At 41.2% G+C, this 19,307-nt stretch overlaps 1 protein-coding gene across 15 annotated transcripts in view; it reads left to right on the forward strand.

Moving 5' to 3' along the window:
- DAB2IP (DAB2 interacting protein) overlaps nucleotides 1-19,307 on the forward strand; it is a 332,379-nt gene that overhangs the window by 25,257 nt on the left and 287,815 nt on the right. For 6 of the 15 annotated variants that reach the window (XM_007474586.3, XM_056812054.1, XM_056812061.1 and 3 more), the window contains exon 1: nucleotides 7,936-8,536. The exons of 8 other annotated variants lie outside the window; for them this stretch is intronic. In XM_007474586.3, the coding sequence (XP_007474648.1) occupies nucleotides 8,503-8,536 (34 nt within the window). In that variant the 5' untranslated portion in view covers nucleotides 7,936-8,502. Of the gene's footprint in view, nucleotides 1-7,932; nucleotides 8,537-19,307 lie in introns of those variants that run through there. One more of the 15 variants, XM_056812060.1, reaches the window with a different exon arrangement.

Below are 19,307 nucleotides of genomic sequence, written 5' to 3' on the forward strand. Positions count from 1 at the left end.
ATTCCTTCAGGGTAAAATGAAGCTTGTGTGCCAGGTTTACTTTGTAACACGTGTGTCCCCACAGTATGCTCCTGTTTTTCACTGTACGCAATACATTGTTTCTGTATTGAAGTTTTATTAAAATTAATCCTTTTTTGCTAGAACTAAAACTTCCAGAGAATTTGGTCCCTTGCCTGAACACCTAGAAAGAGGAGATATTGCCCAATTTGGGACATTTTTCACATATGTGTCAAGGAAGCTCATCCCTTCCTGAGTAACTTTACCTGTCTATAAAACATTCCTGTCATACCACAGTTGTGCCAGGTTTCTGTCGGCTTGCGTCCGCATACGTTCTGTATGTCAATAAAAGTTAAGGTTTGGGGCAGGACAGGGGAGACCAATGAGAGAAAGGGAGAGATGGATGAGAAGACCATGAGGGAAGCCTGAGGAGAAGGGACAGTGCAGGAGATGAGGGGGAAATGAGAGAGGAACTGACAGGCTAGGCTCCATGCGGCCAGGTTACTTAGGAATGATTGTCTACCCTTCATAATAAACTTTATAAAATATATACCTCTGGGCAGCAAGAAATATTATTTATTTTTAATTATTACACATAGTATAATATAGAATGAAAATTCAGAATGGAAGGGTACATTGAGAATGTTAAAACTGGGAGGGGCTTTTGAAAACATGCATACCTTGGAGATATTGCCAGTCTCATTCCAGACCACTACAATAAATATCACAATAAAGTGATTCACATGAATTTTTTTAAATTTTCTAGTGCATGTAACAGTTGTGTTTACATTATTCTGTAGTCTAATAAGCATGTATGTAGTTTTATATCTTAAAAAACAGTATTCATACCTTAAAAATAATTCATTGCTAAAATACTGCTAATCAATATATATATATATGTATATATATATATATATATATTTTTGCTGGTGAAAGGTCTTGCCTCAAACTTGATGACTATTGAGCAATCAGGATGATAGTTGCTGACATTTGGGGTGGCAATGGTAATTTCTTAAGAAAACAATAAAGTTGGCCACATTGATTGACTCTTCCTTTCACTCAAAAAGTTATAGGTCAATTTGGGTTTATCAATTGGCCTAATTTCAATATTGTTGTGTCTTAGGGAAAAGGGATGTCTAAGGAGAGGAAGAGAGACAGGAATAGACTGTCATTGAAACACAGAAATACACACAAAATTTATAAATTAAGTTTACTGTCTTATATGGATAAAGTTTGTGGTGCCCCCAAATAATTACAACAGTAATGTCAAAGATCACTAATCACAGATCACCATAGCAGATACAATAGTAATGAAAAAGTTTTTAATATTGCAAGAATTACCAAAATGTAACACTTTGTGAACACATTGTATTGGATAAATGGTACCAATTGACTTGCTTGACACATGGTTGCCACGAATCTTAAATTTAAAAAAAATGCAATATCTACAAAGTGCAATAAAGCAATGTACAATAAAATGAGGTATGCCTATATAGAATATTGAGGCAGGTAGAAGCTGAGAATGCAGAATGATGGAAAATAGAACAGAGACTAGAAGGAAATTTAGAGGTTATCTACTCTAGGATCTTGATTTTCTAAAGGGGAAGAACTGAAGTCCAAGGAATAGAAATGACTTCCTGAAGGTTGCACAGCAAGTTGACAGAAGAACAAGGTCTCCTGCCTCCCAGTCAGTGGTGATCTTTCTTTCTATGCCACCACACTGCTAACTTAAGCCCCTGTAGTGTCCACTTATAATCACAAGTCATTAAGAACTTCCAAAAAAACCCACCCCCTGTGTGCTCAGAACTAAATTTAAGTGAACCTAGGCTTTATTACCTTCAGCTCTAGCTGTTGTCACCACTGCTATGAGCTTTCATCCACTCAGGAGAATTAGTATAGAAAAGAAGCATTTGCTTGCAATTAATGGGGAAATGGGGATGTGAAGAGAACTGACTCAGATATTACCCTGGTGGCAAGAAGAGGGAAAGAAGAAGAAATATAATGGGAGAAAGAGGAGGAAAAAGGAAAGAAAAAGGAGTAAGGAAAGGGGATGAAAGAGGAAAAGAGCTAGGGAAAGGGAAAAGATGGGAATGAGAGGGAGAGAAAGGAAAGATAGACAGAGATAGACAAAATGACAGACTCTGACTTTAGGCACAGCCCAACCTGATGTTTTGTAAGTGAAGGAGTGAAGGAGCCTTGCAAAGGAGCAGGCCCAGCAAAAGACTTTGCTCAGCCAGACGTTTCCTGTGTCTGTAGCTTCAAAGGGTCTCTGTTCCAAACACTATTTGGCAGCCTGAGACTGAGCTTTGATGGGGACAAGGCAGGAGAACTGGCTCCTGGCCACAATCACTGGCAGGGAACTATGAGCTCCTCCCCTTGCCCCTACTTTTTCTCTTTTACTTTCCTATTAAATCTCTCCTTTTCCTCTTTCCTCATCTATCTTCTCTTCCTTCCTGCTCCATACTGATTTCCTTCACTCCTACCCATCTCCTCCATGTCCATTAACTTCCACCTATTTTTTCCCTTCTCTCCCACCTCTCCCTATTTCTTCCTCTTCTCTCCTCTTCATCTCTCTTCTCTGCTTCCATCCAGTGAAAACCCTGACGGCTATTCTATACACTGAGAAGGTGATCTAAAATCCAGAAGCTAGGGATTCCTGTAAACCAATCAATAAATAAACCTTTTAATGAACACCCGTGGCTATGTTTTCAAAGGGGTATGAGAAGTTACTGATTATTGGGAAATGTGATAGATTAGGGATTGGTAATATGGAACAGAACATAAAGGACCTTGAAAACCTGCCTAAGTAGTTTGTAATTTACTGTGTATAAATTACTTGCTGCGTGACCTTAGGAAAGTGAATTTTTTTTTTCATCTCACAGATAAGGAGGTTAGAGTAAATGATTCCTTAGATTCTTTTAAAATATGAAAATCTTTCTTCAGCTTCATTCAATACTAGGGCTTCCTCCTCTTCTTAAAGGTGTCTGGGGACTGAGAAGTGCATTCTATTTTTCTCTGAGATGACTGGGTCATGAAGCAAAAACTCCAGCCTCCAGCAACTGAATCTCTTCTCTGGAAAAGTCACAAACCTAGAAATTGGAATCAGTCGAGCTGTGATTATTCTGAGGAGGGTGTCTTGTGGCATTAAAACTAAATTATATGATAGTACCTCAGTTATTAGCAAAATAATTCCTGATGATTACAGAATGCAGCCATGAATCGTCACAGCAGATGAACTACAGATGCCTTCTCTGAGACAAATAACTGTGAAAATCACAGACTCATCTAATTGCTTTTCTATAGCATGGGAGTCTAGTAATTATGTTAATATCTCTAAGAAATCACCTTTTGTCATCTTGAACAAGGACCTGAAATTGGAATATGCATTGATGATCTTACCTACCAGAAGCCAGAAATTGTCCCAGCCATGTTCTTCTCCAGTACTAAGGATTCCTTTTTGGGACCATAGTAGTCACTTTAGCCAATATTTTTTATGGTGTTTTATTACCTATAAAGTTTTCCCTCAAAATGGCTCTGTGAGGTAAGCAATTCAAGCCCTGCAACTCCCATTTTATAGAGTAGGAAAGTGTGGATCAGTAAGAGAGACCAACTTAAAACTGGAACACAGGTTGTTCAACAAGTCTGGGCCTCTTAGACCATAGAATATCAGGGCTAGAAGGTAAGCCAGAACAAAAAGCATGAAATATTAGCAATGAAAAGGACTTTGAATATAAACTATCAAACTTGGATGGGGCTATTAAGATGATCAGTTTAACCCTCTCATTTTATAGATCATGAGGTTGAGTGCCCAAAGTCCCACTGCACTAATCAAGAAGATAGCCTTGGTGTTCTGTCTTCTGGTTTAGGGGTCTTTCCACCACATAGTGCTACTTCCCTAAAAGAGTAGATAACATGATCCTCCCACACCTATACCTAAGAGGGTCAAAGGATAGGAATAAGTAGCATCAATCCCTCTACTCTGAGTTTGGATCCTTAGCTATGGGAAACTCTTCAAGTCCTTCTGATAGGCCACAATGTTCAATATAAAGCAGGTGTTTTATAGAAAACCATCTTATGCATTCAGGGTAGAGGGCTAAAACAGAAGACAGGGATTCCCAGTGAACTAGAAAATAATTTTCCATGTTTGTTCCCATTATAAATAAAGAAAAGTCTCCTAATATTTCCAGTTTTAATCCAGATCTTTTTTCTTCTTCCCCCGCAAACACTAACTAACCAAATATATTAAAGATAGGGAAAAAATACCCATTTTGAAATTAGGTCTTATTCCCATGTTAGTGTTCATGATCTTTTTGAGATAATGGTTTTTAAAAATAAGTTACCTAAATCCTGGATTGGGCTAAACAAGGGTTCTTAATGAAGGGTCCATGAACTTAAAAAAATTTTTTTTGATAACTACATTTTAATATAATTGATTTCTTTTGTAATCCTATATATTTAATTTTGTGCATTTATAAACATTATTCTGAGAAGAGGCCCATAGATTTTGCTAGACTGCCAAAGAGATTCACAACACAAAAAAGGTTAAGAATTCCTTTGATAGGGGGCAGCTAGGTAGCTCAGTGGACTGAGTCAGGCCCAGACATGGGAGATCCTGAGTTCAAATCTGGCCTCAGGCACTTCTTAGCTGTGTGACCCTGGGCAAGTCACTTAACCCCTATTTCCTAGCCCTTACCACTCACTCTTCTGCCTTGGAACCAATACTATGTATTGGTTCCAAGACAGAAGGTAAGGGTTTAAAAAAAAAAAGAATCCCTTTGATAGATGCTCTCTAAGTTTCCTTCTATGTCTGTCTTATGACCTCCATTTGGTCTTTGCTTTTCAAGTCAAAACATATCTAGCTCAGTACTTAACCTGAGATCCACAGAAGGAGTCTGGGGACAGATTTTTATGCAGCCTATTGACTCATACAGGAAAAAATACATCTTTATGTTCACTAACTTCTAAATGAAACTATTTCTTGCATTTATTTTAAAACCTTATTCTGAGGTATCCACAAGCTTCCTGAAACTGCCCAAAAAATCCATGTTACATTCAGAAAAATCCATGTTACATTACAAGAAAAGGTGAGAAACTCCTATATTATGGCCTCTTTTCAGCCCTGACACTCAATGATTGTATTTTACCTGTGAATCATGCTTTATGACCATAAAACACCTTCATATATACTATCTTATTTAATACTATGAAATGGGAAGACAGATAATATTATATTCATTTTTCAGTTAAGGAAATACTCTTCAAGGTAAAGTGACATCCCCAAGCTATTAGTTGGTACCACCAGAGCTCAAAGATTCTCTGATTCAAAATGACAAGATCTCTATCTCTCTTTCCACTCATCCCTGCCCCTGCAGACAGGTGTTCTGTTGCTTTGCTCCTTTCACCAAGTATTATAAAGAATTGTAGAGTTGGAAAGGACTTTAGAGAATATCCAGCTCAATCTGTACTCAGATGAGAACATGTGAGCTCCTTCCCTTCCCCCTACTTTTTCTCTTCTACTTTCCTACAAAATCTCTGTTTCCTCATTTTCCTTATCTTCTTCCCTCCTCCACACCCATTTCCTTCACTTCTATTCATCTCCATTTCCTCCATCAACCTTCCCCATCTATATATATTTTTTTATTTCTATCCACCTCTCCTATCTCTACTGATTTCCTCCTTTTCTCATTCTTCCTCTCCCTTCTCTGCTTCCATCCAGTGGAAACATTACTATACTGTACTCTGTAATATACTTGATATATTACAATCCTGTCTTGGTTTTAAGAACCCAGAGGAAGAGGAATCTACTAGCTGCCAAAAGTATTGAGCATGTCCTTTGTGCCCAACTATGCCATGAAACCATTTTGTGATCTAGGACTGATGAAAACAAGAATTGAAGGGATCTTATAACATAAAATGTAAGAGCTGCAAGGAACCTGAGGTATTACCTGCTCCAACCCTTATTTTATAAATGAAGAAACTGAGGCCTTGCATGATTTGCCTGAGCTCCCACAGCTGGTTAATGGCACAGGAAGGGTCTGAAACCTAATTTCTTGATCTCTAAGCCCAGTTCACTCTCCAGTATAGTATGCTAAGAGGTTTTACCTTTGTCCATTTTGGTAAGACTAGAAATAGGGCATGAATATCTGTCCTGTATTCAGTAAGACTGTACAGATAAGAGTAGATCCTGCTCAGCTATGTGAGAGCAAACTTAAATAGTGTTTTATTGGGTATGGAAATGGAGTCCTGTTGCTGTCTTTGGAAATAATGCCACAGCCTCTGGAATTAGAGGCAGGTTTGGAAGTCGACAGCAGCAGACTGTATTAGGCAGGAATGTGAGGGATCATCTTACAGCTGGGTATCTGCCTGAGTTTAGGAAGCTTTTCAGTCTTTACTGATATACTTGGTTATAACTGGGATAGTAGCTTTCACTAATGTATTCTACCCTTAGTTTGTGGAGTGGTGGGGTGAATGCTATACTTTGCTCCATAGGGTCCTTGCTCAGGGTATTGGGAAAACTAGGTCACTGCTCCACTTTAGGGGTAAAGATAGCCTCACTTGAGTTCTATCTGAGGAAGTGAGGGGTTTAGCTTGGAAACAGCCCACCCTGGGGCCCCATCCCAGCTGTCTTTACAAGTGGGGACTCCAGTTTCACAGTTTTATAGTTAGTTGAGTTCAGGAGGTGGGTGTGTGGGTTCCAAACCCTTTGAGTTTTATCCTTGAAGATTTTTTGGAAAAGTACCTGTAAGTTCCAAGGATACTGGAAGTAACTCCAGAAAAAAAGTTACCAGGAGTTGGGTCTATATGTATTGGGCAGGCTGTGTCAGGGGGCCCATGCTAGTTTCTTCTGGGCTACGGTGGGTTGGATCAGGTTGAAGCCAAAGAAGGCTCTCTTGTACTGAATAAGGTTGTGTCGGAAGGGTTCTACTGAACTGGTTAGGTCTGAATAGGGCTTAATGGATGGTGTAGGGCCGAACTGGGCTCTTTTGGTTTTAGTTAAGACTGTAACAGAAGGGGTTAGGCAGAACATTGAAGCAAGGTCAGTCGGGACTCTTCTAGGCTGGTGAGAACCAGGTGGGGTTGTGAAGATTGGACAGGGCCAGACAGCTCTTTTGGGGCTGACAGAAGCAAGCTGGGTGAGTGGGGCTCTTCTAAGTAGGGTTGGGCTGGGTTACCCAGAGCTGAACTGGGCCTGGCTTAAGCCACTCCTCTGCACTGCTCCTGTTCTGGCCCCGGCCCCAGAATCTCCTCTAGAGGCTAGAGCCGAGAAAGCTAGGGCCATACGGCAGCGTCCAGGTGTCGTAACCACAAGCCTACTCTGGGAAGGGAACCCAGTGCGCGCGGGACCCCCGCATTCTCCAAGATACCTGAGAGGTACAGAGTGTGGATGGAACTTGAACCTGAAATTCTCCAAACACTACAGGGAAATTTCCCCTGAACCTCTTCTCCTTCCCCCCTGCCCCCATCCCTCCCGTGCCGAACCTGGTCCCGCCCCTAATCAAATCTAGCAACCCGGGCTAGGCGAGGGTTGGGGTGGGGGCACACAGTTTGACTGCAAGGGCTGGGCGCTTGCCCAGAGGGACGCTGCGCGGTGCGGATCTCATCTAGGTTGGAGCTTAGGCCGATGCTGGGGCAACTTCGTCAGTCCTTCAAGCCAGTTCGGCTCCCTGAGGGAGCTGGGAAGCATCTCTTGCGTTATTGTGCGTTTGTTTGGAAACAGGTGCAGCGTCTCCCCCATTCCGGCTTCACCCCCGACTCCCAGCCAGCCTCATTTGAGCCCTCCCTCCCTCATTGTTCACTTGGCCTGCCTGGTTGGAGCTGGGTCTGGAGGGGCGGGGGGAGACTTGTGAGGCGGGGCTTGGAGGGGCCTGGGGCCTGGAGGGGGCGGGGCCTGGGGGGCCCGGGGCCTGGAGGGGCCGGGCCTCATCGACCCATTAGTCCTCTGCAGTCATTCATGTAGAGCTAAGGCTCTGGCGAGCGGCGGAGCGCCTGGCCGCCACGCTCTGATTGGCTCGCGGGGGGGCCTGGCTACAGCCACCGGCGCTGCTGCTGCCGGGACCCAGAGGAGTTTGGGAGCCGGCGGCGGCGGCCAGTGGTCTGAGAGAATCTTGGAGTAGCAGATACTGACTGTGAAGCGTAGAGTGGAGCTCGACTCTCCCACCCATTGCTGGCCGGGGTCAGGGCAGGCTGGGGCCCCAACACTCCCGCTGAAAAACTTTGTCTGCCTGAGCCAGCCCGGCTGCAAGCCCCTGTGACTGTGAGGAGGGCGCGCACACAGGGCCCCCTTCGAGTCCCCTGGGTCCATTGGGAACTAGAGCCAGCCAACGTCCCTCCTCCGACGCTCCCCCCCACCCCCCGCCCAGCCCGGACCCCTGGGCCGTGGGGAGAGCGCACGCGCAGACACCCACTCCCCCAGGACTCTGAGAGGCCGTGCTCCCACCCCAGATGACCCAGCTCGGGTGATTTGAGCTTCGGGTACTATCATGGGCCCCCCGGGCCCCCCCAAGAATGAAGGACGAAGCTGCCGTTTTGGCATTTAGAGGTAAGAAAATGGTGTGTGTGTGTGTCTGTGTGTTCCATAGTATCTTTCGCCAACTCTTCACGGGCCAGAGTAGGTGGGAGACTTGTGAGTGGGCTTGGATCGCGAATACGGTTCCTTCTGGAGAACTGGGGAATGATCTGTTTAGCTTAACTTTATGAACTTGTATGTGTGCATCGGTGCCCTGCCTGAGATGGGGGGGAGAGGGTCTGGATCTCGAGTAGAGCACAGGCTCCCCCCCTGAAGGTTTGTCGCTCTGTTGGGCAGCTGTGACTGGGAAAAATAGGAGCTCCTCTCATTCCGAGTCTGGGGACTCTCAGTAAAAGACCATCCTAGGGTCTGGAGCTTGGAAGAGGTCAACAAGAAGCTTCTGTGGGTCCAGTTTGATGATGCTTGTCCCCTTTACTTCTCCCACCTGACATCTGGAAACCTCTTTCCCGGCTTGGATTCTGATACAAAGAACCAGCGATTTTTTGTGTGCCTGGGAAGTAGAGATGTGAGCATTAAGCCTCACTTTCCAGGAAGAAACCTACCAGAAACCTCCCCACCAGGTTTTGAGCTTCAATCATTACAGGTTTTGAGAGCCAAACAAATTGTTGTTCTTGCCGGACAGAGATTGGATCCATTCCTCTGTGAATGAAGATAAGGGTCAACTTCCAGACAACTGAAGCAAATGGATTTTCAAAATGCTATAACCCTTTGCCCCAGAGCTACAGGATTTATTACTTATGTATTTTCTGACATTTTTCTGTTTGGGTCACAGCCAGCTCTCTATTATCTGCTGGTGGGTTATCCGTGAACTTTTTGTTACCCCAGACTGGCAGTCAGTACACTCCTGGGCTGCCTGCTTGCCTACCTTCCTCCTTAAGTAATGAGAATTCCTATGGCTGGGCACCATTAGAATGCGACAACAAACATTGCATCACAGCCTCCAAAGCCAAATAGAGATTACTTGGAGACCATCCAATAATTCAATTCAGCAGACATCTAGTAAATGCCTACTGTGTGTAAGCCCTGTGCTAAGTTTTGGAGAAGTAAAGGTAGGAAAGCCACAGTCTCTGCCTTCAACGGGCTTGTAACCCTGTAGGGGAGATGAGACAGTGTGCAAAAGTATAATAATTTAGAAAATTATGGAGTGCATGGGAGGGGGTTGGACAGAGCAGGCAGCAGCTCCTTTAAGAGGAAAAAAATGGGACTTAGAATTAGAAGAGACCTGGGTTCTGATACATATTAGCTGTATGATACAGTTATTCAGTCTCTATGAGTCCCAGTTTCTTCTTCTGTAACATGAGAATAGCAATACTTGTACTACCTGTCCCACGTTGTTATTGTGAGGAAAGTACTTCACAAAGTTTAAAGGGCTATCCAAATGAGTTACTAGTAGTGTCATCACCATTTCTGCAGATGAGGTAACTGAGGCTCAGAGAGATTAAGTAATGTTTCCCTTGTATAGAGCTGGGAGAATGCCAGAAGTAAAGGTAAGCTAAAATTAATTGCAATGCGTCTTGAATGATAGGGTCTGAATGCTAGGCACTTTCTTCAGTAGGTAGTGGGGAAGGGACTTAACAAGGTTAGTTCTAACTTCTCCTTTCCTTCCTTTCAAACACAAGTAATTAAGAAATGTCTCTGCATTTTTGTCTTCTGACACGTGTGGAGAATTCTAACATAGTGATCAATTTAATTCTGGGTTACTGGATTTCTCAGTGAGGCCAAGCTTGTTTATATCTACCTTGCCTCTAGACAGGAGGTGTGCTTGTGGCTAGGAGATTAGGTCTAAGCCTGCTCATGCCTTAGGAGCCAGGGATCCCTGACCTGTTATGAGGCTTGGCTTAGATCATAGAACGGTTTTTATGTCATAGAAATGTCAAATCAGGAAAGGTCCTTAGAGCTTAGGATATTGGACCATAGAATATTAGAGGAGAGCTAAACTAACTTTCCCCTTTATCTTCCTTCCCCTTAATGAAGCAATTGAGCCCTAGAGAAAGGAAGAGATTTGCTCATGGTCATAAAGTATGTTAGTGGCAGAACGAGGTTACTCACTCTTGGAGAAATTCCTGTCTCACTTTGCTGAAAACTGGACTTGGAGATTCCCACCTCTTTAGACTGAGCCTTATCAAATGTCTAGATGCTTTCTGAAAGTCCAATTCAAGTGCTAAAGGACTTCTGGGAGTCCTTTTTCCTCAACTCTACAACCAAGTTCCTCATCCTGCCCATGATAATCCAAGTCTGGGCTTCAGACTATGTGTTCTTCATTTTTTCTTTATAGGATCTATATCTTCATATACAACCACTATCCCACCTCAAATATTAGGCATCCAGGGCTTTCACAAGGAATCTAACATCCCTTGACAAACTTGAAGAATTTTAGAACTGAAAGAGATTTAAGAAGATTTAGTGTCAGAGATAGGATGAATCTCTGCTTGAGAGCTATATCCTTTATTCTTTTGATATCTAGAACTCTAGATTCCTGAATCTTTGGGCTATGGGTATAGTAAATGTTAGAAGCAAGCTAGGTGCTCAAGCTTAGGTTAGCAATGGAAGGCTCCTAGAGGTATTTTCCATGTGTAGGTAGGCCTTTAAATTTCATTTTAGTATTCATTCCCCTGGGAATAGTCATTGCCTATGCTAAGTCAGGCTTCACTTAAAACATAATTATCTTTGAGAGGGGTCACATTTAACCCTAAGTGGCTCAGTGTGATTAGGATTAGATGATTTTAGATTTAAGAAGCATCTACTGGCACTATGCTAAGCACTTTACAAATATTATCACATTTTCCCTCATAACAACCTTGTGAGGTAGGTGCTATTATTATCTTCATTTTATACATGAAGAAACTAAGCCACCAGAAGTTAAATGACTTGACCAGGGCCACACAGCTAGTAAGGGTCCAAAGGCCAGTTCCTAACTCCAAATCTGAGGCTCTATCAAACCACCTAGGTGTCTAGCTGCTTAGTCAGTTGGAATAGAATACCAAAAGGGATGAGTATGGAGAAGAAGGCTTAGAGGAGCAAAGATCAATTTTGCCATTTCTACTAGGGAATTAGCTATAGTAAAGTAGAAAGGACATTGGATTTGGAGTTAGCAGATCTGGGTTAAAATTCTGGTTGTCACTAATAGCTATGTGACTGTGGTTAAGTCCTTTTTTTCTGTCATCCTCAGTTTCCTAATCTGTGAAATGGGAAGTACAAAAATCATAATTTATGCCAATTTTTACAACATGTAATGACCTTTGGGTATTATGTCCACTTCATAGATGAGCTACCTGAGGCATGGAGAGGTTGTTTCTCAGTCAGGGTCATACAACTAGTAAGCACTGAAGCTGAGATTTGAACCCAGGACTCACCTAACTCCAAAGTTTTCTTTCAAGTGCACCATGATTTCTGATAATATTTCTACTACCTTACTGGAAGGGCAATTAATGAGAAAAGTGCTTTGTAAAAATGCCCTCATAGGAATTATAGCTATTATTATTAATAACAGTATTATTGTACTGAGGACCTGCTTGGCTCCCTGTACCTCCTTCATAGCCAAGCAAATTTTCTGGGGTGTGGACCCAGTTTGGGTCTGTTGTGTTCACGCGTCATCGCCTGACTGCACATGTGCAGGCCTGTTGCTGCTTTAAGTCCTGGTTGGCAGCCAGAGGAGCTCCTTGTGGGAGAGGATTGGTCCCTGGGGAGGGGCCTCTTGCCCTCTTGCCCCTGAGAATGTGGTTGATGGGTTGGCAGACAATTGTGTTTTTTTTGAGGGTTTCTCCTGTTGGGCTGGATGGAGGATGATCCATAGCACAGAACGCTGATTTCTGCTTGTCAGCTAGGGAATTTTGTGTTTGGGTTTCAATATGGGTTTCTTTTTGAGAGAGAGAGAGAGAGAGAGAGAGAGAGAGAGAGAGAGAGAGAGAGAGAGAGAGAGAGAGAGAGAGAGAGAGAGAGAAAGAGAGAAAGAGTGTGTGTGTGTGTGTGTGTGTGTGTGTGTGTGTATGTGTGTGCTTGTATTGCCTCTGGGAAAATCTCTGACTTCAGTCTGAGCTGGGCTGAGTGTGTGATAAGGAATATGGGGTGAAGAAATGATCGACTTCTTTTCCCACCTGCTCTTTTCAGTGGCATGGTTCACTGTCTCTAATGCAGGTAGATGAGAGGCAAGTAGTGTAATGAATCAAGACACCAGGTTCTAGTCTCTTTTGTGTCCCTAACAGCAAATCATTTCCATTCTCTGAGTCTCATTTTCCTCATCTGTGAGATGAAGGTTTTAGATCTATTCCCTTAAGTGCCTTCTGGCTCTGATATTTTAAATTTACCATTTACTGAGTACCTACTGCATATAGAGCATGATGCTAGTTGATGGGAACATCTGGATGAAAAATGGATAGTATCTATACTCACTGAGTTTACAGTCTATGGGGAGGAGGAGTAGTGATATGTACACATATAAATATAATCCAAGATAATATAGAATGGGGAAGTGGGGAAGGAGAGATATAGATATAAGTGCTCTAGGAAAAATTGGCAAAGGAGAGACCACTTTCCCTAAGAAAAGCTTCAAAGAGAGAGTAGTTTTCAGATTCCTTGGTGCTCTGGCATTCTACTGTAGTCCCTTAAAATTTATATATATATATACATATATATATATATATATTATCCCTTATTTTGTTGTAGAGAATCAATAAATAAACATTAAGTGCTTCCCATGTACCAGACACTACTTATCAAGAAAGACAAAAACCTGCTCCTGTCCTCTAGGGCTCACAATCTTTTATCTTGTATTTTTTCCCCCTTACTTTTAAAATTTGTGGATTTAATGAGCACCAAGTAAAATGAGCATTCCCATATAGAACAGAAGGGGAGAATTGCACATGAATTTTCAAATATCTGTTATGTAGAACTTGTTTTTCTTTTTTATGTGCAACATATTAACTGTCAAAGCTGTCCAGATTGTCTGTGCTTCCTTCTGTTCTCATTTTAGAGGGGAGGGAACCTTATCCCTAGTGCTTCTCTTTCACTATTCTCACCCTGTATTGGAAAAAGGAAAAAGAAAAAGAAAACCTAAGAGCAAATATGAATAGTTAAAATCTCATATTGGCCAGTCCCCAAAAATATATGTCCCATTCACATTTTGAATCTATCACCTCTCTTAACAGAAGGTGAGTAGCAGGCTTCATTTTTTAAAATAAATTTTATTTTTTATTATGAAATCAAATATATATATAGCAGAACACACAAATGATCATATATGAAGCCATCATTCTCCATTTCATTCCACTTATTTTTAAATGTATATAATACATCTTTACATACTTCTTACAAAATTCTCTGAAATTCCTTCTGTTTTATGCATTTAAAAATATTACAATTATCTTTTTTTTTTTGAAGGACATCATTACTAACCACTTCTCTCTGCAATATCACCTTTCAGAGAAAAAAAAAAGAGGCTTTAACAAAAGGACATAGTCTATCAAAACAAATTCATTACATGGTCATGTCCAAAACATACATGTTTCTTTCTGAACCTTGAGCCTTTGTTATGAGATGGGTATCATCGTAGCAGGCTATGTCACTGGTACTGAGGAATCCTGGTTGGCCATTTCATTGACCAGAGTTAGGAGCTAACATTCTAATTGGAGGGGCAACATGCAAATGAAAATGGTCATACAAGATACAGAGAGTAGATGGAACCTTGGAAGGCAAGATTGTAGCAGCTGGAGAGACCAGGAAAGAACTCCTGTAGAAGGTGGCATTTAAGCCAAGTCTAGTTGGAAGCCAGGTATTCTTAAGAGGAGGAGGTGAAAAGGAAGACATTTTCCAGCCACTGCAAAGATACAGAGACAAAATGACAGTGTTTGGGTGTGAGTAAATGCAGAGACTTGTACAATTAGAGCGCAGTATTCATACAGAGGAATAAAAGATAAGAAAACTGGAAAAGGTAGGAAGAGGCCATGTTGTAACAAACTAAAATACTAAACAAAGGAGTTGATATTTGGTGCCATAAGTAATTGGGAGTCACTAAGGTCTGTTGAATAGAAGAGTGATATGGTCAGTTTTGCTTTAGGAAAATCACTTTGCAATCAGAGTGAGAGTTAGATTAGAAGGGGGAGAATGAGACAAAGAGAATAATTAGAAGGCTATTTCAGTGCTGTTAAGAGGTGATAAGAACCTATAATAAAGTGGAAACTGTGAGTGAAGAGATGTATGAGAGATGTGAGGGTAGAAATGACAAGATTTAGCAACTGACCAGATATATAAAGTGAGGAGACATTATAGAGTATAGGTATGTGTTGGCCTGATGATCTTGGAGGAGGGTATGTGTCTCTATGTGGGTGGTAGTGGTAAGAGTAAATGATGGGAGAGACAGAGAATCTATAAGTTAAGAAGAAAAACTTGAATAAGAATCTAGGGATGACACTTCGAGAAATCTTCTGGAATGCATCTGGATTTGAGGACCAGAAGGAGGGGGTGACCTTTTGGTGGTTGAGAACTGGTTAGGAGACTAATTGACTTGCCCATTGTTGAACAGGAATAAATGACAGAGATGGATTTCAAACATAGGCCCTCCGATTCTAGATCCATCATGTTTTCTGACAGTTTCTGGAGTGGGTTTGGAGGCAGATTGGAGACAGATCATTGGTCATAAGTCTTTAGAGATGAAAGGGGCTTTGGAATATTTAATATTAAAATTTAGAATATAGAATGTTTAAGCTGTATAGGACTTAGGTCCATCTGGTCTGGCCCACCTCATTTTATAAATTGGAAAACTGAGGCATGAAAAGAAGCAAAATGTAGTCAGGAATATAGACCAAACTTTTGATATGGGTGTAAGTTGGAGAAAGGGCTGGGAACAGGCAGAATTCCATGACTGTAGTATGTGCTTGTAATTATCTGACTTGTATGTATATATGTAGTTTGTATTCTAGAGGAAGCCACACAATATTGTGAGAGACTAGAGAGTGAGGCTTAGAGTCAGGAGAATTGGATTTACTATACAATACTATATTATGGGGTTACTTTGAGAAAAATATATCTGAAACCTTAAAACACTTCTCGAATGTGAGCTGTTATTGTTTATACCTGAGATTCCAGCTTCTCTTTGGAGCACTTTTGGCTTTTTGTCACAACAGGGGACTAGAACTACAGATCACTATTCTATTAGTTTGTCAAAAAGGGTCTAAGAGGAGATTGGGTGACTTGGTTTCGCTTGTACCTTCACTCTCACAACCCCCTCCCAGAAGAACCAAGTGTTGGGTTTCATAGAGCCTGCTTAGGTTCTGAAATCATCCCTGGCTGGGTGAGCCACAAATCTGGCCTCAGAAGTCTCTTCCTGATCTCCAGCAATCACATCGGACAGCTCATCTCCTTTGAGCCATGTGGTTGGCCACAGCAGTAGACCTTGCCAGGGCTGGGTTTGTTGGCAGCAAGAGAGTCTTGAATTCCAATGTTGGGGGCTGGCTGAGAGTCATATCACATGCTTCTCTCAGCCTTTTCCTGCCTTGTTTAAAGACCCTTCCTCCCAAAGAAAAAAAAGCAAACAAAAAAAATTTTTTAAGTATATAAATGATTCTTTGAGTTTGTGGAGTAGGCACCACTAGCAGAAATGCATTTTTAGAAACCCATAGTGCCTAACAAAGTGTCCACTCCTGACTCCATTCTTGACAGTGCAAAGTCATAGGTATTTTTGTTTAGAATTTCTAGGTTTTGCTGAAGATTTACACTAGGTAATGAAGTACTGGATATCGAATGATCTTAAATTGTTTTATTCTTCACAGATCAGGCTGGAGTAGTCAAAAGAGCATTAGAATTAGTGTCAAGAGACTTGAGTTCAAATTAAGTCTAATATTTACTAATTGGTTAAGTTAGAGACAATGACTTAGTGCCATTACCTCTCTAAGCTTCAGTTTTCTCATATATGAAATGGGAACAGTGATATTTGGACTGTGTACCTCACCAGGTTGTTGTAAGAAAAGCACTTTGTAAACCTAAAAGTTCAGAGAAAAACCTTGTGAAGCAGTTTGTTTCTATAACCCCTTACTCTTGCTTTAGAGATAGGACAAGAAAGGCAAAGAGAAGTTAAACAGCTGTATTACTGTCACACAGGCTAAAGCATTCCTAAACCTTTTACCTCCTGACTGGCCTTGCTAACTCTACTCTCTTCATCTTCCAAGGCATTGATAATCTATTGTCAGATCAATCTTTCTAATTCAAACATCTGCTTGTCATTCTCTGGTCAAAGCTTTCCCTGGCTCCCTTCTGTCTACTTAATAAAGATCCCTCAGCCTGAAATTCTAGCACCTCCACAACTCAGTACTATCTTGTATTTTCAGACTTATCTCATTCTATACCCCTTCTTGTAGTCTGTACGCTAGTGAATAGTCAAACTGGATTGCCCACTATTTCCTAGGGCTATCCTGCATTCTCCTACTTTGTATCTTCCCTGTACGTGGAATGTCTTCCTTTATCCTCAATATCTGCTTGCTAACATTTTACTATCCTTCAATATCTTGTTCAAATCCTAGCTCTTCCAGAAAGCCTTTGGCTAAGTGGATAATATTGAAGTTGTGAAGACTTTGAGTGATTCAGCCTCCAAGTCCAGTCCTCTTTACCACACCTCACTGTCTAATGTGGAAGGGAAGGGAAAGAACCATATGAACAGTGGTTCACCACTCAAAAGGGAGCCATCTCTTTGAAATTCTTGGGTGCACATGTAAAATCTATATCAGAGTGTTTTCTTTCTTAGGGAAGGGGGAAGAGGGCACGGAGGAAGAGATTTTGAAAATCAAAATAGATGAATATAGAAGTTTTTACACATAAGTAGGGGAAAATAAAACATAATTTCTTGTTTTTGTTTTTTTTTTAATTAATATATTTTATTTGATCATTTCCAAGCATTATTCGTTAAAGACATAGATCATTTTCTTTTCCTACCCCCCATCCCCCATAGCCGACGCGTAAATCCACTGGGCATTAGATGTTTTCTTGATTTGAACCCATTGCTTTGTTGATAATATTTGCATTAGAGTGTTCATTTAGAGTCTCTCCTCTGTCATGTCCCCTCAACCGCTATATTCAGGCAGTTGCTTTTCCTCGGTGTTTCCACTCCCATAGTTTATCCTTTGCTTATGAATAGTGTTTTTTTCTCCTGGATCCCTGCAAATTGTTCAGGGACATTACACCGCCATTATACCACATTATTATATATATTATATCGATTATACCACAGTGTATTAGTCTCTGTGTACAATGTTCTCCTGGTTCTGCTCCTCTCGCTCTGCATCACTTCCTGGAGGTTGTTCCAGTCTCCTGGAACTCCTCCACTTTATTATTCCTTTTAGCACAATAGTATTCCATCACCAACATATACCACAATTTGCTCAGCCATTCCCCAATTGATGGGCATCCCCTCGTTTTCCAGTTTTTGGCCACCACAAAGAGCGCAGCTATGAATATTTTTGTACAAGTCTTTTTGTCCATTATTATCTCTTTGGGGTACAGACCCAGCAGTGCTATGGCTGGATCAAAGGGTAGATATTCTTTTGTCGCCCTTTGGGCATAGTTCCAAATTGCCCTCCAGAATGGTTGGATCAGTTCACAACTCCACCAGCAATGAATTAATATCCCTACTTTGCCACATCCCCTCCAGCATTCATTACTTTCCTTTGCTGTTATGTTAGCCAATCTGCTAGGTGTGAGGTGATACCTCAGAGTTGTTTTTATTTGCATCTCTCTGATTATAAGAGATTTAGAACACTTCTTCATGTGCTTGTTAATAGTTTTGATTTCTTTATCTGAGAACTGCCTATCCATGTCCCTTGCCCATTTATCAATTGGAGAATGGCTTGATTTTTTGTACAATTGATTTAGCTCTTTATAAATATGAGTAATTAAACCTTTGTCAGAGGTTTCTATGAAGATTTTTTCCCAATTTGTTGTTTCCCTTCTGATTTTAGTTACATTGGTTTTGTTTGTACAAAAGCTTTTTAGTTTGATGTAGTCAAAATTATTTATTTTACATTTTGTGATTCTTTCTATGTCTTGCTTGGTTTTAAAGCCTTTCCCCTCCCAAAGGTCTGACATGTATACTATTCTGTGTTTACCCAATTTACTTATGGTTTCCTTCTTTATGTTTAAGTCACTCACCCATTTTTAATTTATCTTGGTGTAGGGTGTGAGGTGTTGATCTATCTTGGTGTAGGGTGAGAGGTGTTGATCTCATAATTTCTTAAAAGAGGAAATGCTTGGGTGCTTTTTTGTTTTTCCTGCTGCAGAAAAGAAGAGGATTGTTTTCAAGCAGTTAGAGTGGTAGCTGTTTTAAGCTTTGTGGAGGATTGAAGGATATTGCTGGTTGATAACAAGATTGAGTTGACCTAAGTTTCAGATGGAACATGAAGAGAGTATATAACCCATTCTCTGCCTTCCATTAATTTAGACATTTAATGGAAGAGTAATATACCCACAGAACCCAGAAAACAGAGTGGCATCATATTGTATAAACTGCATAGCTAAATACAGAGGGGAGGCAAGGGCAAGCAGAAGTAATGGAATCATTCAGGTTGTGAAAGAGAAAGTTTTGGCAGAAAAGGCTTCAGTGAAGGAAGAAGTGAGACCAGATATGGATAGCACAATGAGGCTAGTGTCATGAAGAATACTGGACTTGAAATCAGAAGATCTGGTTTTAAGTTCCAGCTCCATCACTTTTATGAACGCTATGTCCTTATGTACAAAATAGAGAGAATACCATGGGTACATTTAACCCCCATGGCTGTAATGAAGAAAGTGCTTTTTAACAAAG

This window comes from Monodelphis domestica, chromosome 1 (assembly GCF_027887165.1).
Source record: "Monodelphis domestica isolate mMonDom1 chromosome 1, mMonDom1.pri, whole genome shotgun sequence".
Classification (NCBI taxonomy): domain Eukaryota; kingdom Metazoa; phylum Chordata; class Mammalia; order Didelphimorphia; family Didelphidae; genus Monodelphis; species Monodelphis domestica.